Source organism: Atractosteus spatula, chromosome 2 (assembly GCF_055471065.1).
Source record: "Atractosteus spatula isolate fAtrSpa1 chromosome 2, fAtrSpa1.hap1, whole genome shotgun sequence".
Classification (NCBI taxonomy): Eukaryota; Metazoa; Chordata; class Actinopteri; order Semionotiformes; family Lepisosteidae; genus Atractosteus; species Atractosteus spatula.
In genome coordinates this window covers 64,738,545-64,764,558 of record NC_142707.1, presented here as the reverse complement: position 1 = coordinate 64,764,558, position 26,014 = coordinate 64,738,545, and the positions used below count along the sequence as shown (strand labels likewise).

Sequence of the window (26,014 nt, the reverse complement as noted above, 5' to 3'; positions counted from 1 at the left end):
CAACTTATTTTAGCTTTAGTTCTCAAGTATAAAGTGGGCAAGTAAACATATGGTTACAAATTACAACACAAAAATGATTTTCCGTAATTTCCAGTAAAACTGCTCCTATGAAAATAACGTCAGCAGTTTCACCGGGCTCCTAAGGAGCACTTTGCAATGTTAAGGTTAGTGTCTTCCAAACTAAGAATGAAATGTGCAATTAAGAGCAATGCATTACTGAATCAGCGTGGAAGAGGGAGGCAGGCCCCTCCTTAAACTGGAAATTGAGTACGATGGCAAAGGAGCACAACAAGCACAAAAACAGAAAAGCTGCAAGGACAGTCAATTTAAGGTCACGAGAAAAGGCCCATGCGCTCAAATACCTCCTCCTTAACTGGTTAATCTGTAACCAAAGCAGAACACAAAGTTAAACTAAGACAAGTCAGCAGATCGTGGCTCTAAAAACCAACTTTGAAAGTCTGTTCACAATGCATAATGATAAGAATGCAGTGTGAAAAGGGAAGATGTAGGTTTTTGTTACATGAGAGAAAATTTAAAAACATGCTAAATGGATTCAGCATAATGAATTCTAATTAGAGATACCTGTAGCATGCGTAACAAGTTGGAAAACGTTTATTCCAAAACCTAAGGAGCAACATACGAAAGACCATTTAATTTAATTTGCAACTGCAAGCAAAAACTTAGTAGCAAATATTCCAGTTTTTAAATTTAGTAGACAAGCATTGTGTTCCAGTGTACTCTTGTACTAAGTATTTCTATTGATATTTGAAAAGTATATAAATGTACTTTATATAGGATTTAGCATTGGAATTAAGGCTGGCTTCAATCCTGAAAGACTATTTATTATATTACACTACTGTATATCATTTGGAACATAAACTACCAACTTTCAAACTGATGAATACACATGATTTGTTAGCATGTTTTTATCTCAAAACTACTTTCTGTTGCAATGTGTTTTTTTGGAGGAAGTTAAATTTAGATACAAATTCCTCATTTGTTTCTAAAAGAACTAACAACAGACATACAATATTGTATCTGAACTCGATTTTCAGATAATACTGACATCCAAATGCAATTAACATTGGCTTGCATACTACTGTATGTTCTGGTACACATAAAAGACCTAGACTTCTATTTCAACGGCTAAATAGTTTATTTTATATGTTATAAATGTGCACAGAGCACAGAAAAATCCCTTTTTCCCCCTAATATCCTGAACATTGTTTTGATTTTGGGGAAAAAAGCCATTGGAGATTAGAATCCAAAACAAGTCTCCTATAAAGTACACATCCACTATTGCCAGGCCAAACTGGAACAGAGTGATCAAGCAAATAAAATGTCTTAAAATACCTTTCAGATTAATGTCTACCCTTACTTGCAATATGATGCAGAGTGAAATATATTTGCTTAACACCCCGTAATTCAACACCCTTCATCTACACATAGGCAGGAAGGAAAGAAAAACATAATGAAGAGCTCAGTATACCACCCCCACAAGTAAAAGCTTTACTGGTATTATTGCCAGCATCTAACTGTGACTCCAAACATAGACTAATATCATTTCAGTTAATTTTCATTTCAAAACATAGCCTTCATAAATGGAATATTGCCCACAGGGCACAAGGTAGATGGAGCTTATTAGAGCTTAAAACCTGCTCCCACCTGCTCCCCATGGATATTGCCATGCTACAGTATCTCCAGAAAAATCAGTTTCTTCCTTCCTCCTCATGATTTGCGGTTAAGTGTACATTTTTGTACGATGCATCTCCGGTAACTTAGAGCATGTCGACATCTCAAAGATTCTTTCAATGGACCCTTTCCCAGATTCGTAGCTCTCCATTCTGAACCCCCTTCCCATCCTGACTTTCTGTTTGAATCAGCCCAGCACCACTGGGTCAAAAGATGTGAAAGAAGAAAACATCCTTCCAAAAAGTGAGTTGGATTATGGACCCAAGCTTCCACTGAATCAGCTTTAGTATGCAGTGCTATCACTTAAAGTATAACTATCAAATTAAAATGGTATAACAGGAATTGTTAACTGCTGAAGAGCTGGGATGGTTTGACATCTCTCCTCTGAGAGCACTGTCACTCCATTCACATTTCTGTTAATTTGTTTTCCCACCACCTGTCGCTGACTTCTTTTGGAGCCTGTCTGTCTCCTTTTCTTGTTTCAGTGAATGTGTGATGTGGATCAAGTTTTGATCTGAAAGGGGCGACACTGTATACTTTCCAGAGGCAGCATCTTTAGTGCTCAGATGACTGGACTGAAGATTATAGGAAGACCATATTGACCACAAAAGGTGTGTTGCACTCTAAAGCAGAGTCACCAAACATGTTATGCTCCTGCTGTTACTTGTGATGGCTGTATTAATATACCTGCTAGAAAACCTGTACTGTGGTCCAGTAAACTGTGCCTCCCATGAAACTACACCTTTAATGCCTCCACACTATCCATTCATGCTGTATGACTGCCACTACACTAGCATCACCTCTTTTCCCTGACTTCCTTACATTCCACATAACCTGGACTCACCCCACCTCTGAAATTCCAGTGTTCTCACAGGGTGCAGAAGGCATCCACCTGGATGCTTCCGTTACACCAGACCAGACCATGCTTTTGGTCCAACATTAACTCAAAGAGCAGAGCCCTAAATGCTCACAGGTTGAAAGGCAGAACACTGCCCTTATGTAAGGAGCATAGCCTCTTTCCATTGGCAACCAGTGACTTATCATCTTCAATTCATTACTCTTAGTAATGTGAGTGGACTCGCTTCCTAACCTCGCATTCAGGGCAACCTTAAGACCTCATGTCCACGGCAGCACACATTCAAGTTCCAAAAATACCTTCTTACCACAAGACAAAGTTCCCAGTTTGAAGGGAACATCACAGTGCACATATTAGAGGCTGCAGATGGCCTGATGGCCACTTCGCTCATCCTCCTTCTGGGGTTAATGTACCTCTGGACAGTCCAAGTGCAGTTCAAAGCCTTTCCTCCACACCCATCATGTGACAAGCATCATCACCTCTTGGGCAACATTGTGCTGGTGGAAGGACTCAGCCAGTCTGTGTCAAGGTGTTCTCACATTGGACTTCAGGCGAGAGTGAAATCCTCCAGCCTCAGTTGGGGACAGGTTTGGAACCATGTAGAGGCACCAACACTAGATCAAGAAGCCAACAATGTTTGGCAAGAGGCCTGCTGCTCTGAGCAGAACTGTGTCTAGCTTTTTATCAGGCTCTTCACATGCTAGGCAGCAGTCTGAGTTTCCAAGGGAGAACATCTGACCATGCCAGAACCATCTAACCCTCTTTATCCACAACATATTTACTGTTTCTGTTGTCTACACTGTGTGGTGTTGTACATACTGTGTGTGTACCAAGAGATCAGCGCGACTAAGAATTCCAATGTACATATGGCTTTAAACTACTCTACTTAAACTTTAGCCTTGTACATGAAAATGTAGTGTTCCATGGACACTGAAATAAATATGTTATCATTATTCTAAAATAATGAAGAAAAAATGTTTCACCTACAAAAAAGTAATAGAAATTTCTAATAATCTATCTTGATACTTCATGACAGAGTTGAATTAAACTAACCATTGCAGAAAATTAAAGAAGTATTGGAAGCAGTATGCATGAAAAAAAAAACTGCACCAGGTTATTTAATGAAAGTGATAGGTTAATGGTATTACGTTAAACAATATCACAATGCATCGGAAAAGTATATATAACATATTAATATATAAATCAAGAGAAAACCAGATGTCTGAAAAAGTAGAAGCAAATATTTTGGGGGCTTAATATTAAGAGAAAAATCTGTTTTTGTTACTTTTCACACTAAGAAGTTTAATTTTTAACTGATTATAATTGTGTCACTTGCAGCACTTTCCAAGGCTGTTTGAGCAGGAAAGGTGATACACCACTAATACCAATAATTTTTAAGTAGCCCAGTACTGCTCTACAAATCTAGTTTTAAAAACACACTCTACAAATATCAAACATTAAATAAGGAAGTGACAATGCTCGTTGTGTTGTAGTTTATTCATGATCATTTTAAAACTCAGAAATATTTTCCTACTGGTTAGGCATAATACCTGTTCATAATTCTCAAAGAACACTTTACTCTCCTTTTAGTGTGTTAAACTAAACATGGCCTTCATTTTTCAGGTAATTGATTAAAGTGAAGGACATAGGGTCTTTGTGTATTATTTGGAACACAAACCTCCACTGCCCCATGCTGTATTAGATTAAGGCTTGTGTTCTGTAACATCTTGATTAAAACAAGTGATGTTTTGGCTCACTCTATAATCCAGACAACACATTTGTGGTTATCTGAGATAACGGAACTGGAAATTGACAGTGATTTTTTTTCCCCCCGATGAGAAAAACATAATTATATGTAACTGCATTTAAACTGTTGTCACCTCTAACATTGTTAGAATTCAAATATTAAATGTTTTTGGATTGTTTTTTTATAACTAGATTTCTGAGATTACTATTTACAGTTTGACAGATAGAATTACTCCTACTAATTCAAAGAAAGTTTAATAAATGTTTATAGTATTATTAGTCAGAAGTTATATTGCATTACTAACTGCATAAAATGTCATTTGGGAAAAAAAATTTCAGAAGATGAACCAGATTAAATTGAAGCCGACGGAATGTATTGTTAGAAAGGCAAATAAAAGTTTCATTTTGAAACTGGATGAGGTGGAAATGCCAAACTAATTAATTAAATATGATTTTTACAGATTCTGGTTAACATCTTTTAAAAATAATTACAGAGCTCTGAAACCAAAAGGGTCTTTAACAAGCCTTTAAAGGCAATTCTGCGGTGAATAGTCTTTTAACTTAGAGTCTCCATTATAGTCATATTACAGTACTGTGGATGCAATCTTTAATGTTCTTGGTAAAAAAATTCTCTACATTTTTTCTCGTCTAAACCCTGCTGACTATCAGCAGCAGCAATCATACGCCTATGAAAATTCCTTTAATAACAAACACCCTATAATATCTACTATACAAAATCTACATTCCACTGGGAGTTGCATTGTTGACATGGCAATAAAGTATTATTGAATTGAACTGAAATTGTAACAGGAGAACTTAAATAAAACACGGACTTGCAGAATGTAGAATTTTTTATCCCATTCTGGAGGCTGTGACACAGTCTTATTTGCATGTTAAACCAGCCCATTCACATCCAAAGGAAAACCTTATAACACAAAAAATAATGCTAAACCATCACACGATAATGACCGTTGCTCCTATTATTAGGTAATGGGTTTGTGTGTCCCAGGGTGCATTGTAAGCGCGGTATGTTCCTCAGGGGAACTGATGCTTGTTAACAACATGACACAGAACATTTCACACTCAGCAAAAAACGTACAAGGATGTTTTAATGGAGTGTAATCCCCCAAAAAAGAGTGCATTTTGAGTGCTTGGTTTTGGAAATACATGACATCACTGCAGTCGTAGCGGAGCAGTGGCACTGTGGCTAAGGATCTGCGCCATTGACCGGAAGGTTGCTGGTTCAAGGATGCTGGTTGCATCCCTATCCTGGGAACTTTTCCTTATCAGGAAGACAAACATCCCTAAATCAGTGCAGCAACATCTTGGACCACAGAGATGAGAGAGAGAGAGAGAGAGAGAGAGGCCTCACTGGGAAAAGCACAGCAACACATAATTCTGTCTTATTAATAAGCATTGCTGCTACAGTAACAATTCAGAAATTTCAACAGAAATGCAACTTAAAGTCTGTGACAATTTTAACCAGGGTAACTTCTGGTACAACTACAAGGTACATCTACCATCTCAAAGCTGTATACATGAAGCCAATGCATAGAGCCTGCAGCTGCAAAACCAAATCTTCCTGCATTTATACCAACCTAAGTACCATAAATCTAAGTCCTACCACTTACTCCGAAAATACTGCAATTCCTATTTACATCCACAGTTTTTATCCTGCAGTCCCACATCCTAAAGACGTTTTCTAACTTTATCAGTTTTAATCGGTTTCTCCAAATCCTACTACATCATCCCCACAAGTCACGTTCTGGTGAATATCATTGTCTTACTTACATTACCCCCAGTGTCTTTAACAGTAAAGTGTCTGTTCCAATCCCTGAATCATTAGCAGGCTGAATATTACGAGGCCGGGGGGGGGGGGGGGGGGGAGGCTGTGATGATATAAACAATACAGTTTATTCCATTATATCTTACTATAATAGGCATCTACATAATCTAATTAACAATAAAGACATGCTTAAGAAAAGTAAATGCTTAATTTCTCATAAGTCACAATGTATTTTTGTGTTTAGAATTATTTCAATGTAGAAGATCTAAGTGAGTCATTCATGCTTCTTTATGCTCCTTTTCATCGAAGGAGGAGTCAGCATCCACAGAATGAAAGCAGTTTGTGCCCAGTACCATTTTGGTGCTGCATACTTCACATACCACAGACAGCATTTTCTCTTGCACTGGTCATTAAATTCAAGGGACAAATTCCAATCTGTTGTCTAAATGCAGTTTTTCAAAATGCACATGAAAGCAGCCATGTAAAACATATTCTGAAGATACTTTATATAAGGAACCTTTTTTTAAATCTCCATATTCTGTATATCTTCTAAGAAAGAAATTACAAAAGCAGAGTGAGTTAATCTTCAATGTTGAAATGTGGAATAAAAAGAAACAAGGAATCTGGCCTTGCGTATTGAATAAAGTGTAACAAACAAGGCCAGTTCAGAAACATTTTGTTCTATTTTTCAGCTAGGAAAATCTTAAACACCAACTGGTAGTCATGTTCATAATTTAAGTGTATTGTAGCAAAAATGGGGATCCAAAATATTAGTTATTTTTTCTCATATTAAAAAATATTTGACTTCTTATGGCTGCATACACGTATTCAAAGAAATATGCCAGTACAAGACCGAACAACTGAAAACTACTTACGGAAATAATGTAACATCCTGCTGTTATTGACACATTCACTGTGAAATATGTACCCTCTAAAAAATCACCACAGCTCAATAATGTCACAAATGCACTCTAGTTACTACAGAACTAATGAAAACGGATGACAATCATCTTGTCCATTTAGCTGAAAAGCCCATCACAACAACCCTAAAATAGTTTCTCCTCATTCTCAAGCTTAGAAAGTACTGAATTTTTGGAAAATGAAAAATGATTTAATGCCATTCATGTAATCATCCACCCCCATACTGTCAAAAGCAGAATGCTATTTCCAGAAAGCTTAAAAAATGAAGCTTAGGAAATATCATACTGAATGGAGCCAGCTGTGATAAAAATGGCATTCAATTTCATGAATATATTTGGAATATTTAATAAACATCCACTGATCTGAAAAGAAGGCACAAAGGAGATGTACAGTATTGCTAAAGTGTACTTGGAGATAGCTCTAAGAATACCCTAACTCAATGAGCTTTATAATATTTCTTTAATTTTATATGATAAATTAATGGTTCTTAATCTATTGTATCATCAAAGCAACATAAATGCCAGCACGACCTAAAAGAATGATGCTTTCAATCAGTCTAAATTTATTTTATATATACTGATATGCTCAAATGTCAATATGTTAATGTGGTATATAACCAATTCTAAAGTACTCTGTTCATATTTTATTTTATTTTGTGAATTATACCAACAATACTATTCCACGGAATATCATTCATACCATTTATTGTATTATTAATGATAATAATAATAATAATCATGTTGCTTTATCAGCCCTATACAATTTCTTGTATTAGGAATGTATCTTTTCACATACCCCAACTTTCTCTCTATGAGACACACAGACAGGGAGAGAAGCTTGGGGTCAGAGCGCAGGGTCAGCCATTGTACAGCGCCCCTGGAGCAGCTGGGGTTAAGGGCCTTGCTCAGGGGCCCAACAGAGTAGGATTCCTCTGCCACGTGCGGGATTTTAACCGGCAACCTCTCCAGCCACAGGCGCAGATCCTTAGCCACAGAGCCACCGCTCCGCCCAAAACAAAGGTGTGGGTTAGCGTTAGGATTGTGGATTCACATCTTTAAACATTTGCAATAAAATAGAGTGCCTATAAAATGCATTCACCACCATTTGTTTTATTTGCAGTTAAGACAAAGCTTTTGAGTTTTTTTTATTATTTGGCATTAACAGCTTTGTGTTGATCAGTGGTATGAATAAATTCATTTTGATTACACAAAGTCTGAAAATAAAATGTGAAAATGCCAAAGGGCGTAAATACGTTTTATTTTATTTTTATAAGTTTCAAAAGCAATTCTTTGAAAAGGTATTTGTATTTATTATTTGTATTTATTAGGTTCCACCACCATAATATGAAGAATAGCTGGACGAGAAAGAACTTAAACGCTCATTTCTCACTTATTTATACTATTTTATTTATTTCTTAATCTCTGAATAATCTAAACGATTGCTGAATTAAATATACCCATGAAATTCCTGAATAACAAATCGGGTGACAAACAAATCCAGTTCAGATCAAAGCAAAGGAATATTATCCCCAACAAAAGCCAGGCACACCTTATCACTACTATTGATTGATATTGGCTATAGGCTAACTTACACCTTTAAACTCCAGAATGTCTTCTACAAGAAGGCTAAAAATAAGCAGTGAGCATAGCACAACAGAAGATGACAACTACAAGTGGCAGTGTGGAACGAAGCGAAGGAATGTCTCCCAACAATTTATCCTCTCCAGGCAGTCTATTTCTTCTCAGAATGATTCCATTTTCCCCAGCAGTCCTCACAGTGCTGCAACAGGGCCCATGCACTATGCCAGTAACAAGTTACAACACCTCTCCCTCTGTAATCTTGACAGAGCGAAACTATTAGACAGGACCCTGTCTTGTGAGACAGCAGAATTCTCCTCTGGGTTTAGAGTGGCGCTGTGTGGCTCTGGGCCCTCTAGCAACCATGATGGAAACCTGGCAGGGCCAGAGTAGAGCTGGACTACTCACTGATGTTGTGTAGAATCTTACTGCTCTTTGAGCTTGGTGGAGTTATCCGCTGTCTACAGAGAGGCACTGCTGCACACTCAGCACCCACGAGCGAGCGTGATCGGATCCCAGCAAGAGCAGGGAAGCCCACGCAGGAGCCATGACTCAGATTTCTTAGGCTGATGTCTAGCAGTGGAGAATAAAGGAGTTATCGAGATGGGGAGAGTGTCACTGGGCTCATGCATTGAGTCAGAGAGAGAACTGATGTCACTCTCTCCCCGTGATACTTAAAATGCTGTAAATCTCTGCAGCAGCAAAGAATACGGCCTTGTGGTGCAGTAGAATTCTCTGCTGGCTGTCGCAAAACGACCAGGATCGAAAACCCAACAGTGGTAGGGTGAGCTGCGCTTGTCACATTTGCAATATTGTTTAAACCAGGTTTTGTTTAGGTTAATATGAAACACACAGACACCATCATAAAAGGCAGCAGCCTAACCATGACGTACAAATCTCAGGAATACATTTATTTAATACACCTTAATGAAAAACTGGAATATAAATAATATTTATAATGTATAATATACATAGCATACAATCAGATTATCTTAATGTTATTCAATGTCAGCTTTAAATGGTAAGGCGCTGACAGAAAATGCTAAAGCAGAAATGCTTAAACCTTAAAAATACAGCTTTATATCTATTAGTTTTCCTTGCCCTATTTTACAGCATCCTTGTGTGCTTAACTCATGTAACAAGGTGGCTGACTAAACCTTTTTTGTTTTTTTTAACCCTAAAAGTTGACATTTTCAGGTGAAATAATCGCACTGACTGGTAAACATAAATGCTTACAGAGTCAGAGCTGAAAACAATTACAAAATGTCTAATTAGTAAAACATTAGTTAAATCTTGGATTTAAATTAAGAACTCGGCTGGAACACAATTTAGCAGAGAGTGGGCTCACAAAGTCCTGGATTTGACTCAAAGATCTACTCAGCAAAATACAATCTGGAAACTGTAAAGCAGACCTCACAAGAAATGCTTAGTTTTACTTTATGTGACACAAAGCCAAAATAAATAACTATTCCCCACTTTTCCCATAATATTGTCTGAACCATTTTTTCTTTTTAAAGCAGTCAAACATATAACAGATTACGTAAGGATTTGTAAAAATAAATGTTTGCTAGATTTGTTAAGTAGCATTGTAGCTATCAGAGACTCACACAGTTCTGCACTGATTAGATTACAGTGAGACCTCAGCATCACAATAAACAAACGAATTAAAACATCAGCTTTTTAAATAGTTTTTAAAAAGTTTAAAGGAATTCTCAAATACCTCCACATTCTTACTAATACAGAACTAATTCAAGATCACAAACCTCTCTTAGCTTTATGTACGATTCAGCCTGACCCAGACAATTCAGTTCTAATGCTATTCTGCAACACTTAGGTTACATAATCTAGAACAAGGCTATTCAATTTCCAGCCATTCCAATCTATTCCATTTCAAAGTTTTGCTGTAACCAGTTCCTCGAATACTGAATTGATAACAAGCAGGATGAATACAGTAATCAAGGTAGTGGTCATATCAAAGTGCAATGCAGTGGTTTCGGTCAATAGAACTGATCTGGAGGACAGACAGTAATTTCAGTACTTTTAAGAGTGCATGGACAAAAACCGGTTGACTATTTTTTCTTAGGTGGGTAGCTGCGTCAGCATGCGTAGGCTGCAAAGGAACAAGTAATAGGTTTATTCCATGCTGAAATTCCATCTCTTTTCAGCATGGAATAAACTTATTACTTATTTTTTTTCTCTGTAACTCACATAGTGCTAATTTGTGAATATATCAGCACCTCATATGAAAAGTAGCGAGAGCTCAAATTTTAAGGAGAAGCCACAGGCTTGATTCCAAGGCCTGTCTACCAGTGGAGTTTTGCATTAAAGTTATGAAGGCCAAACAATACTTTGGCACCCATCCACCCAACTATGTATAAATGTCACAGCTCTTCTTGCTGTTCACATCCCTCTCTCCACTCCATCTTCACCCTCGTGGCAGATCCATGGTTCATGCATTGCAAAGGGTGGAGAGGTAGGGGATCTGAGAGCTTTATTCTCTCAGCCAATAAAGCAACCCAATTCAAATAACACCTCCGCTATAAATTAGACTTTAGCCAAACTACCGAGCGGAGTATTATTGCCATAGATCTTCGAATATTTATGAAATTATCAATAAAATTAAATTAACTAATAACGTATTAAATTACAAATGACAAAGACAAAAGACAATACTGTTTCATGTTGAAAACACTATGATCTTAAAGTTTTTGTATTGCATTTAATCTGTAGATACCAACTACATCCTTATTAATAAGTCTAATGTAAAAACATTTAAGCGCACACAAGCAGTAAAAAATAAACATCCTTATCTTCCTGTGAAGATATCCGAAGGTAAGCAGATGGAAACTTTAATGTACAAAAGACTAACGCGCCAATTCATTATTAAAATGTGACTAGTGTTGTTTAAATAATGCAGCATATCCCTAAATAACAGATAACAGAAGTCTGGATGAACTTGTACAGAACATAAGCAAGGTTACGCATAGAGGCAGACTGGAACCTCTATCCTCTTGGATAGTTGCAAATAGATCTGAGGATCTCATCTAGCAGGTTCAGACTCCCATCCACCTTTAACAAATAGGAAACACCTCAAAGTGTTGTGCGGCATCCTTTCAGGGTGATCACAAAAGTGAAGAAAATATTTGGATTTTTCTATTTCCCAGTGGTTGTGGAAAAGGCAAAAGCTGAAGAGAAAGGAGAAGTTATAGCATTGGGTTACATAATGTCCTGATATTTTAAGCCAAGCTGTATTGTTGTGAAAATGAGCTGTGCTTCGTATTTTTTAAGATCAACAACAATCCTCTGAAGTAAGATGCAACAAATGCAGCAACTCTCATTCTCAGTGAAATGTATGAGAAGTGATAAATGAGTGCTGGAAATCATTCCTGTCAAAGGAGAATGGACTATAATCATCATCACATCACTTTCAATAATGGCTTATCCAATTCAGGGTCACGGTGGTCTAAAGTCTATCCTTGGAAACACTGGGCATAAAGCAGTATATACCCGAGACAGTATGCCAGTCCATCGCAGGGAACACACAGACACAAACACACACTCACACCACAGCATACCAGCATATCTTTGGACTGTGGAAGGAAACCAGAGCACCTGGAGAAAACCTATATGGACACAAGGAGAACATGCAAACAGATAACGCATTAAAACAAATAGCAAATTAAAAAATAAAGCTTGTACCACAGCCACAGTTTACAATAATTAGTCACTTCACCTTGACATCACTGTTCTGTCCTGCTCTTCAAAGATAAGTGTCCCATAAAACCTTTAAAATTACATTCTTATTGTGTTATGTGAAATGTGTCAGAATATACTGTATAAAGCATAAGAAATGGTGCATGGTGAAAAAACATGTGTTATATTAAATAAAATAGGAGCTATTTCTTAGGCACCAAAATGAGGGAACCTGCAAAAATACATATTGACAGATTTGCAAGATCCAAGATTAGGTGAGTTTGAGTTCCTGCAACATTGTACCCTGGGATACGACTGGAAATGTGGTAAGTGGAAATGTAAAGTTACAAAAACTCTTGAAGGAGAATTTCTCAACTTCTGAAAGAGCTCAGAAGCTAGACAAGGCTGGGCCCGATATAAATACTGTGCTGAGAGAGTGGCTTTGCTGGACTGGTAGATTGTACTCTTCCCTCTGAAACAGAATTTCCAAATCAGTTAACCAATATGGTGACTAGGGTCACTGTGTTGTAGGTGTTGCCTTTGTGATGTTAACTGAGATCCTGACTTCTTGGTCCTTAAAGGTCTCACGACACTGTTCTCAATGGTAGGCGTGTTAACCCTTGTAGTTAACTGTAGTGACTAAAAGTCAATATGGGCTTGCCCAATCTGACTTCTGAAATACTTTCCCTTAATTAAATTGTGTACGATATTATACTTATACTTCACCTGATCAGCTGTTTGTGGCTGGTACATACCGATGCCCATGCCTCACCCAGGTGGGTGACGCACTTCTGTGAACTAAATGCTACAGTAGAAGATCGAACCCATTAAGCGGTTATTCCCAGATCTTGCAATGTTTTTAAATTAAGGTACCAACATTAATCCATGCTAAAAGAGCACTTTCCAGTCATTTAAACTATTTAAGCACAACACATCACCGCTGTGGTTTACGATAACGCAGTATCTACCATTAAATAATTAACTGTTCGAAGCTGTATTATAAGGTTTAAGGTCAATATACTTTGATGTTTAAGATGTAAAATATCCAGTTACTGTAAAAAAAAAACTTGGTATTACTTTTTTCAATGAAACAATGGGAGCCGGATAACTACAGAGTAAAACTTTTTTTTGAAAATTTACCATGTTAACTTCAAACTGCATACTCAAACAATTCCCGTTCACAGCACGTCTGCTGTCTGCAGTAATATACTTAGCTCAAGCGGGCATCTAAAACTTGACTCAGATGAAAAGAGCAAAATGGAGATCCCAAGTCAGATAGCGGGTCTGCCCTTAAATTTCACCTCAAAATTACTGAATTCATAGCTATGCCAGGGCTCAAACCTGGTGATACTTGCAACAGAATTACAGCTGTAGTCCTGCCTGCGGACATTCACGCATAATCGCCCGGAATACGCCGTTGTTACTCAATACTAATACTCTCTCAACGGACGCTCCCAATTCTGCTTTTTGCACCCATAACACGGACGACCCTAATAACAACACAGCCGATTCCACCGATCACACTCTCAACTGGCTCTCACGAGTTTAAAATCGATCTCGACCAAAATCCAAGACTACGCAGTAAACCTTACCTGTTTTTTTTGTGTGTATTCCGTCGTCCGTACTTAAACGCTGCCAAATCTTTAAAAAGCGTTGAATGATGGATGGTTCTCTCGAGTTTTACCAAGATTATCTCCCAAATCGTATTTTAACTGTAGTGCAGGAACTGATGCGATCTGTTGTACTTGCAGAAATGCATATATTACAAGAACTGGATACAGAAAGTATCACAGGGTATGGTGACTGACATTGTACTTAATATATCCATAGCATTCAAGCCCAGCAAAGGCAGAATACAGTAATTCGATATACTGGGAAACTGCGGATGAAAGACGATACCAATCAGGGTACGTTAAATAAAAAAATAGAAATGCATCGTTCAACAAAACAGGTAGTTGAATAGCGCGCAAAACAAGCATCAAATCTAGCAGCTACAGAGCATCAGAGCAACTAGAGACCTGAAAAAATTATTTGTCTCTGATTTCCTAGAAGCAACTGGGCGACGTCCATTTTTGGAGCTCCTCTATCATCGTTGTCTCAGTGTTACATCCACATAATTACCAGGGTTTGCCGTGGTAATTCTTCTTTGCAAAATTCAAAGTGGGCGAACCTCGCTCTACACGCTCTGGAGACAACCAACTGCTCGGTCTGGCTGGAAGGACGCCATTTGTCTGTATTTGCGAGTTGCAATGCTGGGAAGAGGCGACTACAAATCCGACACAAAAAATCAGGAAGAGCGTCCCTTGCCGGCCAAAAGTATAGCACGTAAAACAATTGAAGCCTAGCTAATGGTTTTCGACTGTTCGCTAACCATTTAGGGCTGTACATAGATTTAATTTTTTTTACATAAAAATATTATTTACATTTAGCCAAAATCGATGTACAAATTCTTTGTATAGAGAAATCTATTGTATTCGAAATCACGTCATTTCACCATTTAAAACCAGTTCATTTTGATTATTCTCTTCACCTTTGCTTTTAGGATAACGTGCACAACGTCGCGTAACAAAAGAAGTGCATACACATTTATTTAAAAAAAGAAGTATCGAAGTAAAGTAACACCACGAGTAAATCCTACATAAACACACATTCTGTTAAATGTACATATGTAAATATAAGTAAACTAGTACGACAGTTTTTAAATATGCATTCAAACTATTCAACAAACTGTTTTGAATGATAAAGCCATTTGCTGATAACACGGACTTTCAAAAATCATCAAGGAATTTTTGTACTGAAGTGAACGAGTTGTAATTTAATGGCGATGTTGTTGTTTTTTTGTAATTCAATGATATAAGCAACAGTTTTTGTATGAAAAGAAATTTCATAATGAACTATTAAGATTTTTATATTCGCTCATTTGAAGACTTTAATCTTAGGGCGTTATCCCTGAGCAATTGACCTCAAAATGTTTGGACAGATCATGTTGTATACAAATCACAACATACAGTAAGGTGTTGCAGTGAGAAGCAGCAGAGGAACAAGTAAACCTTAATTCCATGCTGATATGTTCAAATGGAACAACCCAGCTGCATTAGGTTTCACAGTCAAAACATGCTTTTGAGTTCTATTTCCCCATTTTCCAAATTAAACTTTACTTGTTCTTATTAACATATAAGATATCGTTTTCTATAACAAGCTAATGCACTTGTGGAACGATGTTTGCTCCTCATTCAGTATAACATGCTGAGGCAAATGGTACAGCTTTTTTTCTGTTAAAATCAAGCAAGTGGTTTCTTGTATTTATTTCAGAAATATATATTTTTTTCCAGGAAATGTGGAAAAAAATAGATCTCTGTTTCAAGTTGGTGTAAAATAGTTGTACTCCATTAGTTTTCTAAACTGCTCCTGACTGGTTATCAATGAATGGTGCACTGAAACTAGTGGGAGTGACACTGCATCCAGTACTCCTCCAAATGAAGCTTGGAGTTGGTGGTTGAGACAAATTGGTTAATAATAATAATTGCTTACACTTATATAGCACTTTTCTGGACACTCCACTCAAAGCACTTTACAGGTAATGGGGACTCCCCTCCACCACCACCAATGTGCAGCATCCACCTGGATGATGCGATGGCAGCCATAGTGCACCAGTACACTCACCACATATCAGCTATTAGTGGGGAGAAGAACAGGGTGATGTAGCCAATTTATAGATGAGGATTATTAGGAGGCCATGATTGGTAAGGGCCAATGGCAATTTGGCCAGAGTACACCCCTACTCTTTTCGAGAAAAGTCCTGGGATTGTTAGTGACCACAGAGAGTCAGGACCTCAGTTTTACATCTCATCCAAAGGACAGCAGCTTTTTACAGTTTAGTATTCCTGTCACTATACTGGGGTATTAGGACCCACATAGACCACAGGGTGAGCGCCCCCTGGTGGCCCCGCTAACACCTCTTCCAGCTGCAACCTTAGTTTTTCCCAGGAGGTCTCTCATCCAGGTACTGACCAGGCTCACACCTGCTTAGCTTCAGTGGGTTGCCAGTTGTGAGTTGCAAAGTGATATGGCTGCTGGCTATATATATTAATGTCCATCCGGTCACTAAAACAATTTAATCCTAAGTGAGAGGAATTTGATATCTGAGTTTTGATATCTGGCATCTATTCCAGGATCCATGCTAATTCCTAATCCTGTCCGACTGTTTAAGAGCTGCAACTACTAAAAGTTTAAATTGAAGTCAAGTTACCTAAATAAAGAAAGAGATTAGCTAGAATGAATACCAGCAAATGTGGTGGTACTCCTGGAATAGGACTGGGTTCGAGGACCATCAAGAGCTTGCAAAAATATTTTAAGAATGAACACGAGAGAGTAGAATGAACAGAGATTGAATAAATACTGAATTGAGAAAATGCTGGGCTGGGAACCAAGAGACAAACAAAAACACACACACACCCAAGAAAAAGATGTGTAAGATGATAAAACAAACCCACTGTCTGTGGGAGTAAGTGAAATGAGAACAGACGAAGACGGGGTTCTGTGGAAGAATCTGGCACAAGCTCTTCTCCAGCGTAAAGGGTAAAGATGATAAAGTTGATGATGAAACTTATGACTGTATAAAACCTCCTTTACTTAAAATGGCTTTTTTTCACCTGCACAGTATGTTTGCTTTCATAGTTTATATTTATATTATCCCTGTGGTGGACTGATTTGCCAAAACTCTTGCCAGGAAAAAGTCGTATTCTGATAATAAATGGATGGATATTTATGTTACTCTGTGTGTTGCCTTTACCAAGCTCCTTGTGCAACAAGCATTATGGATCACTATAATGGCTGCTTACTTATGCAGAGAAAAGTGCTCTGTTGAATTAGAAATTACTTCAGCTAGAGACAGACCTGTGCAAGTCAATGATTATGCAAAAAACAGTAAAAGACACTTTACTTTTCAGTATATGGACTAATAAATACAGTATTGTTTGTATTTTTATATCAGTATTGTTATTCATGAAGGAGGTACAAAAAGGTTAAAATGTCAATTTCTTCTAAAACATCACATACCAATACACTTCTTGTGTTTGGAGAAAACTATATATCTATACAGTATATAGCGATACTCTCCCAGAACAGTGCAGTATTTGATTTCTTTATTTTATGTGGACTTCATTTAGGTGATTTATTCGACACTTTAAATGAAATTCTAAAAAACAAGTCATGCAGTCACATGATTTTAATTTTTTTTAATATTGAGTGGTCATTTTATTCTGTCTTTTAAATTCATTGTACATATCTTTAAAACATATATATAATTAAAATCCATAGTGGATAATTAAATTAAATCTTATTTAGCTTATGCCTTCTTAAAAAAAACACAACATAACACAAATGCTTACTGTACACAGGAATAAAAAAATAATAATCAAGCTAATTAAATTAAGAAATACCATATAATACAACTGAACAGTTTAATACAGGTATGGCATCTGATGTAGCACAGTGGGTAGTGTGAATTAATGCTGTATTTGTGGTGATAGATTATGTGCTGTAAGATGGAATAGATCACAGGAAGGACAGATGCTTTCTGAGCAGGAGGTGGGTCTTAGGAAGGTGATGGTAGATATTCAGAGTTGCAAGTGAGGAGAATCAGAGGCAGGAGAATGAAGAGAGGGAAGTGTTAAGGGGCCAGCAGAAAAGTGAAGAGAGAATATTACAAATACAGGGGTCTGGAGATATGGTAGGACAAAGTGATGAAAATAATCTGCTGAACTACTACTACTACTCTTACTACTACTAATAATGATAATATAATGCCTGCAGATAAAAGTTAATTATCAGGATCACTTACTATAAATAAACAATCCTTATTTATAAAGTGCAAAATGTAGGAATATATTTATATTTTCAGCTATAACACAAAATGTATCATGGTGCTAAATATAAAATTATTAAAACATACACTGCAAAATGTATATAAATATGACAAGGTTTGAAAATTCCACAAAATATAAGTGCAAAATCTTAGTCTCAACATTTTACATTTTGTAAATCTTGTATATTTTGATCGCTAAACATTTTATCTGGAATACAAACTACTGTATATGCTGCTGGTGTACAAAAGCTTTCCTATACAGTAAGTCACCACTCCAGTTTCATATCTGCTTTGCTCCAGGTGTATTTTCCACCTCTCTTTAAGAACATCTTCTCATCAAAGCCGCTAAACATAATGGCGTTGTCAACACCTACATCAAGAATGGACTTTGAAGGGTCTTTTCTGCCTCCTGTGCAATCCAAGAAGCGCATCTAAAAGGAAAAAAACAAAAAAGAAATGCAAGTGAAAGGAATTATAGTGTGGCCTGCGTGTTTTAAAAAATGTGCACATGAAAAGCATTGGTACTCGTTCTTTGAAACAATAAAATATAGTTTATTGTTTCAAAATATTGTCATTGTTATTTAAAATATTGCACTTGGAGGCACCTTATCTTTCTACTGGATTCTTAATCAGTACATTGTTGAAAAGTAAGAAGATATCATGAAAAATTACCCTAGACTCTGCAGTTAGAGCTCCCTTATAGTTCCAGAAAATACCTGTAGCTAATTTTCCTCTGAGGACTCCATGAAAATAAAAATTACTTGGCTTTTCCTCTCTACTCCTAGTTGTCAAAACTCAGATAATGTGCTAACTCATTTCCTCGTTGCAGCTTTGTGACTGAAAGGGCAGTAGGGTATTACAGAACAGGCAAGAGGACATAGAACTGTTTCCTGTGCACAAGGAAACATTGTTTTCAAAATAGTTCTTAATATTATTTTCAGACATTTCGAGTTGCCTTGATGACTTAAGGTGAGGTAAATGAGAATATCTTTGGCTTGGTAAGTGCATGGAAGCTTCCACTTACACTCAATTTTTTAATTGTGGACTAAACCCGTCACAATGATGGGACTTAGTGCTTTAGACGAGAACTGCAATTGAGTTTTAGATTTGCTTATTATTAATCTGGGGAGTTTGCTCATCAAAGCACAGGCTTCTGTATGCAGATGTTTCACTTAAGCATTCTGAAATGCCATTACTAGCATGTTGCACTTGCCATAATAAGAAAATGTGACCTAACCAATGCAGCAGAAGAATTAAATAAAAAGACATGAAAGACAAGATGTCTGGGGTTTGATTTTCTGTGGTGGACAAGTTTCCTTAATAAACTGCTAAGCAGCGTGTAGATAACTACAGATGAAAGTGAAAGCCCAGACAGCTGTATTGCAAGGTAGAAAGATATACTGTATGTGGTACAATGTAGGTCAATGTGTATCTGCAGAACCATGCACAGTAATTTATGTAATCATCTGTAAATATTCAGAAAATTGGACAACAGGCTCTTTATGTAAGATATTAAAGAATAGATTAAGGACTTACATATTCATCCAGGATGAGGTATGAGTCTCTCATCTAAAAACATACAAAAAATGTTAAGCATTAATATAGTCTGAAATATCGGATACAAAGGAACATTTCTTATATAAATTACTCCTTATTAAGCATTACAGAGGAATAAAGAGATCACAATTTGTCAATAGTGAGTAATCCTCTTATGATTCATGAAGAGGTCTGTGATTGATCTATTTTCTACGATTACATCACCAGCTGTACAGTACCTTTTGATTTGATTCTGGCACTAAACACTCCATGTCACTGTGGCGGTCCAGGAAGTCCTGGAATTGTTGGTCACTGATGACAAACTTCTCAGCCTCCCTCAGGGCATTTTCACCAGCATTCTCCCCCTCGATAATCAGGCACTGAAATACCTGCAGGGAAAAAGTACTATCATGACTAAGACTACGATGACTGGCACTTTAAAACTGAGTTAAGGCCTATAATTTTGAGATATAATAGCAGAGACAATATTACAGGTTGCAAAGCATTTAACAATACCAAAGCCTTTTACAGCAGCATTACCACCTGGTAACATAATCTTAGCATCTCCAACTAAGCAGGTTTGGGCCTGTCTAGTACTGGAATGGGAGACCTCTAAAGACAATCAGGTTGCTGCTGTAATTGGTGCTGGTGAGTCACTTTCCCTCTGGACAGCAATTTAGAATTAACGGTGCTCCAGTATGGAGATTGAGGGCAGTGTTGTAGGAGGTGCTGTCCTTCAGATGAGACGTTAAACGAAGGTCCTTACTACTTGGTCATTAAAAATCCCATCGCTCTTTTCATAAGAGTGAGAGTGTTCATCCCAGTGTCCTGGTTAAAACCCTTACTGGACTTGAACGGTCTACCCAACCTAAAGTTCTCAGTTAATTCAGTTGGTGGTATAATTTCTCAATTCTCCATCTCATCTGTTGTAATAATGAAGCTGTAGCACTTTAGCACTGGATAATGTGGGTCTACTCTTATACTGCATGTGTAAAGCACTTTGGGATGAAAATTAAATTTGAAAGTGAAATGCAAACAATAACTGGATCTTACTTATCACTTTCATTTCCACATAAGCCTAGAAAACATAATTAGCACATCTTCTATTCCCCTCCTGCTAAGTACTGTAGCAAGGTTTAATTGTTTCTACCTGGTTAAGAAAACTGCAATGATCTACTCCCCCTACAATAAACTATTATGAAGTGAAACCTATTATGAAAATCCCTCTGTTAGGGAAATTTATATGAAACAGTTCAGAGTCTAAGAGACATTTTGTGGCTATTGTCTTGAATTGTCTCCTTACCCAGTATACAGTTTAGTGGAGACGTGTTTCTGACCTATACACATTTTAGTCTAATGAACTGCATAAACTGTACATTCATCAGTCACACTATTTCTGAGCCTGGATTAGCTAGTCCTTAAAGAAAGGCCTAGAGAATAAACCTTCTTTGGAGTTCAGTATGGAACTCTTTTTGCATTTTGCACAGCTAACAATTATCTTATACAATAAGTTACAGTTCTACATTATTAATATAATAGATTTAATTGAGCAAGTATGGTATTACACTGCAGGGAAGAAAATTTGGAGGCAAGTCATGATCACACAGTTTTAAAATATCAAACGAAGAGCAATAGGAAATAACTTCATTCACCTAATTCGAAAACAGGCAAAAATTAGAAGACCTTACCTTCCAGCGCACTGGGTTGAGTTCCCTGATACAGTCTCTCATATCCTCTCCAACGTTAAAAGTGTTAATGACTGAATTAATTTTAAAAGCCACTTTGTACTCTTTACACCAGTTCCGCACTTTGTATATGTTTTCCAAGTGGCTTTTCTTCCCCTGTCTTCGGCCAATCAGAGAGTTGGTCTCTTCATTGAAACTGTCGCAGGAAATTGCCAAAATGTCTAGATATTCCCCTGCAGGAGGACAGGAAGTCATCCAGGTTACAACTGAGTTCAGAAGCAGCAGCTCAAGAATACTGCAAAATACAAAGTGGCTATCTGGAATACGCCCTAGAGGAAGTTTGTTCTTCTCACAACAAATTTCTGATTTCAATTCATGTTTTTTGGGGGTTTTACTATTAAAAACTTATTTAAGGAGATGAGATGTAGATGTAGAGATCCCTATTTACTGAAGTTTTTCACATTCCACCCAGCTGCTTACCAGTACTAACTGCAACACAGGGTGACAAAAAGCTCAACAATGTGCTCACAGTAAGCATCTTTTCCCAATAAAGAAAAATATCATTCTGAATATCAAGAATATCAATTTTCACTGTGACGCACCAGCACAAGATTAAAAAGCAAAACTGAATTCAGAATTACAGCAGGATTTATGTGACTCTTTCCTCAAAACATTTAGTTTTTTTAATAAACATTGCATTTATAGTGGGATGTTCTATTAAAGATGTAAAAAAATAAAGACATCTGGGCCTGCTCTGGGATAGGAGCCATTTTGCTGCTATAAGGAGTTAAGTGGTACTCTACCAGTAGGTGGCACTCTTCCACTTAGACCAGAATTTACAAAACAATGTTACAGAATTGTGAGAGGAGACACTGATCTGTCAATCCCCTAACTGCAATGCACCATCATTTTCAGAAAAAAATATTATGAATTAACAAAATAAAGGGCTGATTTATCCTACTTTTTTCTTAAAACTTTAAACATTAACAAATTCTTTATTATTTTGATTTATTAAGATTAAAATAGACTTGTAAGGAAATTAGTATACTGAAATGACACGTGATTAATCAGTTCTTCATTCAATGAATGAAAGCTAGAACTAACACAGCACTTCACTGTGTTACTGTATATTACTGGATGAGGACCTTTTACACTCATGGGATGGAAAGTATTTTCAATATTTTAGTAGCAGCAAAAAAGACATCTACAATCAATTATGATGCAGCTGCACATAAATCACTACCGCCATCTGCAGGATCTGAACAGACATAACAAATACATCGCAGAACAATGATGTCTACAGTGCAATATACAGGATGGGGGAGCACAGTAAATTGTAAGAAAAACTATATATTTTAGCCACTCCTATGAAATATTAACGTCTTACCTTTTATTGAGCTAAACGTATCACAGTAAGAATTCAATAATAACGTGGCACTGAATATGTGAGGCTTTTAAGGCTTTTGTATTTGAACGTGGAAAGGAATTTTGTGTTAATACACACACACATTATATGTCTATGTAGTTGAGGATTCAAAAATGATTTCTACAAATGTTTCAGCCCTTACTGCAGTCACTGACTCTGACTACAAAGTGTACAACTGTCTTGGACAGCATAAAAGAAATGGGCCCTGTGGCTAAGGATCTGTGCCTGTGGCCAGAAGGTTGCCAGTTCGAATCCTGCGGCCGCCAGAGGAATCCTACTCTGTTGGGTCCCCAGGCAAGGCCCTTAACCCCTAACTGCTCCAGAGGTGCCATCTAAATGGCTGACCCTACACTCTGACCCAAAGCTTCTCTCTACCTGTCTGTGTGTCTCATGGAGAGCAAGCTGGGGTATGTGAAAAGACAAATTCCTAATACAAGAAATTGTATATGGCTAATAAAGTGATCTGATCTTATCTGCAACGGAGTTTGCATGCGTGCAACTTACCATAACGCTGAAACCATTTTTCTCTTATCATGCTTCCATTGCTTACAATGCTGACGCTTGGCAACTGCAGGTCTCGTTTGCAGAACTGAACCAATTGTCCCAGAAATTCACCTCTTTCGTGTAAGAAGGGCTCTCCTCCAGAAAAATTGATTTTTTCCATCCCTAAAACAAAAAATGAGTAACTCACCAGCCTAGATTATTTCATTTCCATCATTTCTGTACCTGGGGTATACTTGCCTGTTGCTTATTTCTTCTTAAAACATTGCTTTTCCTTCAAACTTTGAGATGATTTTACATTTAGCTAAACCAAATTGGTCCCAATGAACATTTGACTTTTTCATTTTACTTCAAAGTAAATGTAAAAAAACTCCCTTAATTTCTAATTATGAATAATGATTCATTGCAATTATAGTATAACATACTGTATGTACTTAATTTTAGTACAATACACCATATGTCATGACATGGGAAGAGGAAACAGGTCAGATAACCAGTATTGCCTAACATGTGGACCAGATGTGAAATCATGTATCCCCGTCATCATCACCATGATCATCACCTACAAAACCCAAAGTGAAATACAAGCAGGTGGCTTTATTTACTATTCAGGTGGGGAGCTGCGTCAGCATGCGTAGTCTGCAAAAGAACAAGTAATAGGTTTTTTCCATGCTGAAAAGAGAAGAGAGGCAGGAGGGGCAGAGAGGCAGAGAGCCACTTCGTGCACTTTGCACTTCCTGAGTGGCCTCTCTGCCTCTCTGCCCCTCCTGCCTTCTCCCCTCTCCCAGCTTTTGTTCTTCTGTGCTATTAAATCTTTGCTGTCTGCCCTGGCTTTCTCACACCTGAAGAAGGCTCCACAGCTGACACATTGTGTTTTCTCTCTTCTCTTTTCAGCATTGAATAAACCTGTGACTTGTTCCTTTATTTACTGTTGTCAGGGAATGAAGCGCTGACAGTAGCTTCCATAGTAACATTATTTAATCAGATCTCAGAAGCTTAACAAGGCTGGTCTTCCTCAGGGCAAGAGTACCTAAGAGTAGGGATGTTAACCCCTCCTGCTGGCTAAATTCCATTTGGGACTGCACAATCTACTCTTTTGAAATGTCTTCCTTAATTCAGTTGGTGGAGTGATGGAGTAAACTGCAGGGCAGTTAGGCTGCCGGTGGAAGTGATAGGTGATCTGATTCTCCTGCGAGAAGTCAAGCGTTTGGGGATCCTTTAGGGTGAAAAGCGACATGCTAATGACTGCAATTATTACTGTTAATGTTGTTGTATAGAAATAGGTGTGTAGATGAAGACCTGTTTAAATGGATCCGGTTTTTGGCTGATATCCTTAATAAATGTTATAATTCTCCAAGACCCCCTGCCCAACTTCAAATATTGCACGCAGACGTAGGGCATGCAATTCGCCAGTACTGCTAAGAACAAGAACAGACGAAGCAGTGCAGAATATGCCGTAACACTTGGAAAGAGGTTTAAAAAATGATGAAGTGTCATATCCAATCCAGTATCCACTTGAAATCTGTATCCTCCGAAATGCGCACGCAGCGTTTTCTCGGGGATTCATTATTTTTCTCATTCTCCACATATAAAAGGCTTTATATGTATCACATAAGAGCAAAAGATGCACATACTGTAGCATTTGTGTGCTTTTTTTCGGGTTCCCTTGTCTTGTGTAAAAAAAACTTGAGCTTTCAAGTTTTTTTTTTACTTTACTCTAATCCCGAGCAAACGCATTAAATGCACAGTGAACATACACAAAAGTCATATCGATTATCCATATCGTAATAAGCGAAGGCACAGGCATGTACGCAGGAGCTACCTACATCATTAAGTATTGTGGAAAGTTTTGTGGAGCGCGTGCGATTTACGGAGATGGAATACAGGTTTCCATACATGAATGTATGAATACATTAATTCCATACAACACCGGCAAATATTGGATTTATGCTGTACTCACTCTCTCCGACAAAATCTTATACCGATACACTATTCACATACCTGATTGCTTAAGCAAACGCAGACCCTTCTTAGCTTCTTCTATTGGTAGAACAAATGACGTTTTTGCCGTGTGGAAACAAAAGCCGCATTTGTAGTTGCAGACCCGTGTAAAATGGTAATTAACACTTGTTGGAATTGGCGTCTGGATATTTCCTTTGCAGCTGTCTCGTTCAGTCTTTCTCGCAGTGTTTCCTCGCAAACTTCTCGTCCCGATCCAGATCCAGACTTTCTCAGACAGACTTGCAAAGACCTTGGAAAGATTACTCATACAGAGCTGCAGGATCATTTTCATAAAAAATAAATCAATGGTAAACATGTTTTTTTTTTCACTTCCAGACCTGTCCAGTCTCCCCCGTATTTGTCTGTGACAAGTGCCACTAACAAGAGGAACTCGGTCTTTTATAGACACAGGTCACGAGTTGCGCGTAACATTACTGTTTACAAGCTGCGCCAAGTTTCGATACGTAGGTATCGAAAATGCACCAGAATAGAAACATCTGATAATACATTGTTCGAATGTATGTAAGCACAAGTATGCAAGCAAGAATAGAAACTCAAGACAGTGCTAAAACGTCACCAGTTAATATGCCATAATTTTACGTGAGAGGGTTCTTAATGTTATGAGCGTCTTTCAGATAACGGATGAATGTAACTTTGATGCTATATTATTAGGGTGAAATGCTTCTGTATTTACAGTCATACAATATATTGAATCGTTGTACGGCATT

The 26,014-nt window shown here is 37.5% G+C and overlaps 2 protein-coding genes across 2 annotated transcripts in view; both read right to left on the bottom strand.

Annotated features, from left to right (window-relative positions):
• LOC148840065 (putative E3 ubiquitin-protein ligase RNF144A-A) overlaps positions 1-14,504 on the bottom strand; it is a 63,963-nt gene extending 49,459 nt beyond the window's left edge. Inside the window, exon 1 of the mRNA XM_088909235.1 lies at positions 13,864-14,504. The gene's annotated coding sequence lies outside the window, so the exon portion shown is untranslated. The remainder of the gene's footprint in view (positions 1-13,863) is intronic.
• A 2,989-nt stretch (positions 14,505-17,493) lies between these two features.
• Positions 17,494-25,658, bottom strand: rsad2 (radical S-adenosyl methionine domain containing 2). The gene is made up of 6 exons (XM_088940723.1): positions 25,287-25,658; positions 23,289-23,450; positions 21,362-21,591; positions 19,913-20,062; positions 19,674-19,706; positions 17,494-18,568 (listed from the first exon to the last, which is right to left on the bottom strand). The coding sequence occupies exons 1-6, from the start codon at positions 25,600-25,602 to the stop codon at positions 18,404-18,406; spliced, it is 1,056 nt and encodes a 351-aa protein (XP_088796849.1). The 5' UTR covers positions 25,603-25,658; the 3' UTR covers positions 17,494-18,403.
• Between the last annotated feature and the right edge of the window lie 356 nt (positions 25,659-26,014).

Coding starts and splice junctions, on each gene's coding strand:
- rsad2 (XM_088940723.1), bottom strand. CDS start 25,602: ATGTTTACCATTGATTTATTTTTTATGAAAATGATCCTGCAGCTCTGT. Junction 23,451..25,286: donor GCGTTTGCTTAAGCAATCAG/GTATGTGAATAG, acceptor TTTTTGTTTTAG/GGATGGAAAAAATCAATTTT. Junction 20,063..21,361: donor TCAACCCAGTGCGCTGGAAG/GTAAGGTCTTCT, acceptor TTTTCCCTGCAG/GTATTTCAGTGCCTGATTAT.